The sequence below is a fragment of the Hyperolius riggenbachi genome, chromosome 3 (assembly GCF_040937935.1).
Source record: "Hyperolius riggenbachi isolate aHypRig1 chromosome 3, aHypRig1.pri, whole genome shotgun sequence".
Taxonomy (NCBI): domain Eukaryota; kingdom Metazoa; phylum Chordata; class Amphibia; order Anura; family Hyperoliidae; genus Hyperolius; species Hyperolius riggenbachi.
In genome coordinates this window covers 177,673,619-177,680,143 of record NC_090648.1, presented here as the reverse complement: position 1 = coordinate 177,680,143, position 6,525 = coordinate 177,673,619, and the positions used below count along the sequence as shown (strand labels likewise).

Here is a 6,525-nt window from a genome sequence, read left to right as displayed (position 1 = left end):
TTTTTTGAGAATGATACATAATGATATAATACTTAATTGTCTGATTTCAGAATGATTATATAAACAATATGCTTTTTAAAAGTGGGGAAAATTAAGTTAATGTAATAATATAAATTTGTTGTTAAAGATTTAGAGAAATATTTACTTAAATACTACCAAGCTAAATTATATTTTAGGACAGCCTAGCAGAAGAATATATGAAATGACAGAATTTTATTTTTTGGGGCATTGTGGTAAACATTGGGGATAATAATCAGTTCATATGCTGAAGACAGGACAGCTACCCCTTATATGCCATTAAATGGAATGGGAAAGCATTATCATTTTTGGTCACTTTTACCTTATTGATTTTTATTTTTAAAATAAACTTTAAAAATAAACAATTAATACAGAGTACATTGGGCCAAGGCTATAACTAATAGGTACATAGCTTAAGTAAACCTGATGGTATATCTGGTTTACTATGCTAGAAGTGGGACACAGGTGAGTATATCTCAGGTGTGAGTGAATCATACAGCATAGTATTCTGAACTATTAACACAGTTAATTCCTATATCTGTAAAGCGCTTGTGAGGCAGCCACTAGAGCGCACTCAGGAGGCTGTAGTCGTGTTAGAGAGTCTTGCCCAAAGAACTCCGTACTGAATAGGTGCTGGCTTACTGAGTAGGAAAAGCCAAGAATGGAACAGAGCCCTTAACCATTACACTATCCATCCAATAGTTGTTGGTCTTGCTTGCATTTTCAGACATGCGTGCTTCTAATTCTTACATTGAATTTAAAGTATAAAACACTGCCCACACACTTTGCGCACCTAGAGGTGAAGATGGCTGTTGTTTGTGCAGAAAATACTATGAGGGTATAATATGAATGGATAAGGTTCTACTTTAGCCTTTTTCTAATTTTCACATACTTTGCATGAACATACAGAACAATTATTTAAATGATTAAACCTTAATAAACTGCCACGTTCTGCATGCTAATTTGAGCATTGATGCACTTTAAGTGGAGGATTCTGGGTCCATGTAACCCACTCTCTGTACTTAAAGGATACAAGAACTGACATGTGACATGATGAGATAGACATGTGTATGTATAGTGCCTAGCACACAAATAACTATGCAGTGTTTCTTTTTTTCTTTCTCTGCCTGAAAGAGTTAAATATCAGGTATGTAAGTGGCTGACTCAGTCCTGATGCAGACAGGAAGTGACTACAGTGTGACCCTCACTGATGAGAAATTCCCCTTTTTATCACTTTTCCTCCTCCTCAGATGCCATTTTCTGCTAGGAAAGTGTTTTATAGTAGGAATTTCTTATCAGTAAGGGTCACACTGTAGTCACTTCCTGTCTAAGTCAGGACTGAGTCAGCCACTTACATACCTGATATTTAACTCTTTCAGGCAGAGAAAGAAAATAAGGAACACGGCATAGTTATTTGTGTGCTAGGCACTGTGCATACACATGTCTTAAGGAACACAGCATAGTTATTTGTGTGCTAGGCACTGTGCATACACATGTCTATCTCATCATGTCACATGTCAGTTCGGGTATCCTTTAGCTATGTGTGATATGTGTTTTCTTACGTTATTACACTTAAAAGTAAAATAATGGCTTATTTTGAGGATTTTATAGCTTGCTCTAGCTCAGCAATTGTGTGTTTATTTCAAATATCCAATTAGCTTAAACGTATTTTGTGTTCATTACTCATAAGCCTGATTGGATATTTGAAGAAAACACAGTCACTGAGTTAGAAAACAGCAACTTATCTCAGTAAATGATTCTGTAAGCTGACCTAAGAGATAACTGCTATTGCTTTTGCAAGGTTATCTTCATTACGATTGGAAAAGGAATTAATTTCAGGGGTGAGGACTTTCCTAAACAACTTGTGACCTCGACTATCAATGCTTTCAAAGACGTATCCAGGAGGAGATGCGTAATTTGCAGGACAGATTTCATTTTTCTTGGGTGTATAATCAGAGCGGTAGAGGGTACCACTTTCAAATGGGGCAGAACTACGTAAAGCCGCATTTGCAGGTTTGAAGCTCTGCGTTGGATGTATCTCATGAGGAAGATAATGGGATTTGAACGTTGTCAGGTCTTCAAACTTTCCTGTAGGCCTTGGAATTTCATGATTCTTCTTGATCATATCTTGACGCTTACTATCCCAAGGTTGAAAATCTTCCTTCATTGTAGAACTTCCCTGGAAGGGGACATTGGATCTTCTACCATGGGATACTGGCCGAATCGGGGCATTATAGCTTAGCTGGTGCTGTACGTAGTCCAGATGAGTAGTAGTGTCCGTCTCCATGTGAGTGGTAGGTGGATTATATTCATGAGATTTCTGGACAAAATTTGGAGCTACTGACCAGGGCTGAAAACTATCACGGAATTCAGTGTTGCCTTGAAATTGAGCATTGCTACCCACTTTGCCATTATCAGGTTTGCAGCTCTTTGTTTTCTCTCCAAGGGCACCCTTGAAGTTGATACGATGGGTGGTAAGATCATCAAATGGTTGGCTGCTTGGTTTATATTCCTGCTTTTCTCTTGGTTGCCTTCGCTCTACATCATAAGGTATGTAAGATGTACGGTGACTTGTGGTGCCATCAAATGGGACATTGCTACGTTTAGCCACACCAGGAGGCTTGAAACTCTCTCTTGGCATCATTTCCTTTGGAAAAAAGTCATCTTGGAATGTAGTCGAGTTCCCAAATTTAACAGTTGGAGGTTGGTAAGTATGGTCCTGTTTGGCAAGTTCTCTTTTTTGAAAGTCCCATGCTCTGTAGTCATCTTTGAAAATAAATGAACATTTATTAATTATCCTCATATTGAACCACAGTCTAGGAGTAGTGCAAGGATGTTTACTGACTAGAAGTTATTTACTTAAGCTGAGTAAAGTGAAGAAGATCATTGGGGTGTGTGCTAGAAACTGCATTAAGCATAATAACATAAGTAAACCCTTACTGCATGATGAGTAGAGCAGAATGCACATTACATGCAAACCATTATGCTCTACTCATCGTGCGTAAGAATCTATGCATGTTATTCTGCTTAATGCAGTTTAGTGCATACTAATTGAGACAACTAACATTGAGACAGGTAAAATATGTAGCAAAATCAGCGTATTCTAATATACAGTATAAGCTGCTGATAAAAGCACACTTATAGTAAAGCTACTATACACTGCATTGATGAATGATAAAACCACACTTGTTAAAAAAACGAAAAAGAAAACAAAAACAATGAATAAGGAAGTGGGTTATCTTATTAGCAATTACACCTCATGAGTTTGAGATAGCAGCAAGGGAGGGGTGATTGGCAGTCAGGAAAAATATACTGAGGATTGGAGGGAAATGCAACTTAAAATAATTCACAGAGCCTATATCCCCATAAAAGGGCACAAAAAGCATGCAGATACGCATAGGTCAGTGACGGCTCCAACACGCCCAACATGTGCTGATCCTGACCATAGATAGATTAAGATGTATTGGTGCCCTGGGCAAGGTAGTAGATTGGGGCCCCCTTATTGTCCGTTTGGTAAACTGAAGTGGAGAGAGATAAGTGAAGGTGGCAGGTAGGCCCCTTGACACCCATTAGGCCCCAATCACCTGCCTAGGTTGCCTGCTGGATGATCCTGCTCTGATCCTGACTAGACCACATGTCATGGTTTTGCCCAGAAATACAGAAGATTTAGAGCGAGGCCCTGGCTCGCCTACAGAGGACCACAGGATTTGAGAGAAAAGTAAAAATCCTCTATTGTTTGTTTCTTAGCCCAGACCTGTTTTAAGAGTCAGATCATCCTTTTAGCAACACATTTGATCATCTGCTACTATTAGCCACAAAGAAGGCTATAATGAAACATTGGATGTCCCTGATCCTCCCTCATTAGGGCTAGTAGTGGAGATTATGAATCATATTATGAAGATGGAAAGATTAAATGTAGAGCAACACAAGACACAGCAGAGCATTTATTTTTGAGACATGGAGAAGCTTTATTGAACATACATTTACCATAAATCAGATTGTGCTTCTGATGAATCCATTTGAGTTCACACAGCGGTACTTGACCAACAAGATTGCTGGTCAGCCGGGGCTCTTGGAGATCTGATTTTTTTTTGCTATGATACTTGAGTTGGGGATGGAAATGTAGGGGGTGAGGTATGGGTGGGGGGCTTTAAGGGATTGAGGGGATGGGCAGGCCAGGATTTACCTTACAGGAGCCTATAGGCACAGATGTCCTGGCACCTTAGACGTTGCCCTCCATGAACCTACAAACTCCCACCAAACTGAAACACGAGTGTGCTGGCTGTCCTCCCTTACCTGGCATAGGTACGGTAGCTACAAGTATTAGGTAGTAGGGGAACATCAATATTAAGTAGATAGAGGTGCCGATGACTGAAGGGAGATTATAAAAGATAATACGTACATGTCAGCGTTATAAGTGCCTTGAATTATATTGCGGGCATACTGGACCTTTTGTAATTGATGGCAAGACTTAATGCTTGTTACGTTCAAAGAAATTATGGTGCATATACAGCCATACGTGATGTATGTCATTGTTTTCGCCTGTTTGAGTGCACCAATAAAAATTGTCATAAAAAATAAAAACCCGACAAAAGGAAAACTATCCATCCACAAAATAACCTGTAAGGAAGTTTACTAAGGCCTAAATAAACAACTTAGTTTTATAGCTGCACCACAGTGGGTTCAGCCAAGTATTTTTCCCTCTCAAGCTTTAGGCTAGCATATTCCTCCTGGATGTACAGACCTTTCTGTACATATGATCTCTCTTTGCATGCAGTTTACATGGTGCAGATGGCACTACTATCCTAGAAATGCACTTTATTCACTATCACTGATTCAGGAAATGCATCTGTTTTGGAGATTGCATTTCTTTTTCTTGTAGCACAAAATTTACTACAATGTACATTACTGTATCATCTAACTTTAAGCTTAAAGAGCACTCCAGTGAAAATAATGTAATAAAAAAGTGCTTCATTTTTACAATAATTATGTATACATGATTGAAGTTCACAGTGGGACATTAAAGTTTCATGTTAAAACAAAATTTAACGCAGAATAGCGCACTGCAATGAAAAATCAATGCGCTGTTCACAGTGCACACATTGCGCTGGTGACTAACGCTGCACATTAAGTGAAAGTACTGCATGCAGTGCGTTATACATGTTATTAGCTGCATTAGACTGTTTGCACATGCTGCTTAATAATGACTTGGATGCATACTTTTCATTGCTTGTATGCTCAACTACTGTATCTGCTGTACGCAACGGTAATGCTGCGTTGCAACTTTTTTGGCACGTTACGTCACATCAAAACGCAACGTTCCACTGTGAATCTAGCCCGAGTCACTGTTTGCTCATTGTAAAATCTTTCCTCTCCATGATTTATATTCTGACATTTATCACATGGTGTGACATTTTTACTGCTGGTAGGTGATGTCAGTGGAAGGAGATGCTGCTTGCTTTTTTGGCAGTTGGAAACAGCTGTAAACAGCTATTTCCCACACTACAATGAGGTTCACAGGCAGGAAACTGTCAGGACCATGGTCCTGACATCATACTGTGGGAGGGGTTTCACCACAATATTATCCATACAGATCCCCCTTATGATCCGTTTGAGAAAAGGAATAGAATTCTCACAGGAAAGGGGGTATTAGCTACTGATTGGGATGAAGTTACATTCTTGGTTATGGTTTCCCTTTAACTTTTTCTGCTACGTAATACCAATAAAACTGTCTCCTAGCAAGCTAAGATTTCCAAAAATTTAAAATGGAATTTAAAAAAGGTCATATGTTATAATCAGGATGGGCTAATTTACTTCATATTTATATATGAAACTAAACTTCTGGGTTGGACATTTGTAGTGTGGTTACTAGCACCTTACACTGAAATTATACACTAGAACTTTGAATTGATAGAATTGGAATTGGTAGATGAACCCAGGATTGTTTGCTTACCTTTATAAGTAGGGTTTGTGTCAAATTTTCCTGTATTCATCTGTCTTTTTTCCAAAGGCCTTGCAGGTGCCACTGGCTCAATTTTATGAGGATTAAAATCTTGATTGTAAGTTGTTCCAAGCTCAATCTGTCCTGGTTTTGGTATGTATTCTTGTTGGGGTCGTACAGGACGGTTAGTTACATCATATGGGATGTAATCTGATCTGAAACAAACCAACATTATATACAAAATGTAAAACCAGGTGCTTATATAATTATCAGGTCTATATTCCTATTGAATTACTATTATCATATGATGGCTAGACAATAATACCATAATTATGTCAGCAAATGTTTAGGGCACAGTCCATTTCAGTTTCGACATACTTAGCAGTATAAGGGCAAAAAAGGGCTATTTAAGTCAGTTTTTGTTAATCTTGTACAAAATACAGAATATTTGGACCTCTATAACATTGGTAGTAGTGTCTGTCTGTGTGCCCATACATGGTACACTTTTTTCATTTTTTTGATTAGATAATTTCGTTTGATGATTCCGTTACATCGAATATAAAGAT

The 6,525-nt window shown here is 38.4% G+C and overlaps 1 protein-coding gene across 2 annotated transcripts in view; it reads right to left on the bottom strand.

Annotated features, from left to right (window-relative positions):
* Nucleotides 1-1,482: 1,482 nt before the first annotated feature.
* Nucleotides 1,483-6,525, bottom strand: part of SAXO2 (stabilizer of axonemal microtubules 2) — a 33,013-nt gene continuing 27,970 nt past the window's right edge. For both annotated transcript variants that reach the window (XM_068272500.1, XM_068272501.1), the window contains exons 3-4: nt 5,972-6,174; nt 1,483-2,784 (exon numbers count right to left, since the gene is read on the bottom strand). In XM_068272500.1, the coding sequence (XP_068128601.1) occupies nt 1,790-2,784; nt 5,972-6,174 (1,198 nt within the window). In that variant the 3' untranslated portion in view covers nt 1,483-1,789. The remainder of the gene's footprint in view (nt 2,785-5,971; nt 6,175-6,525) is intronic.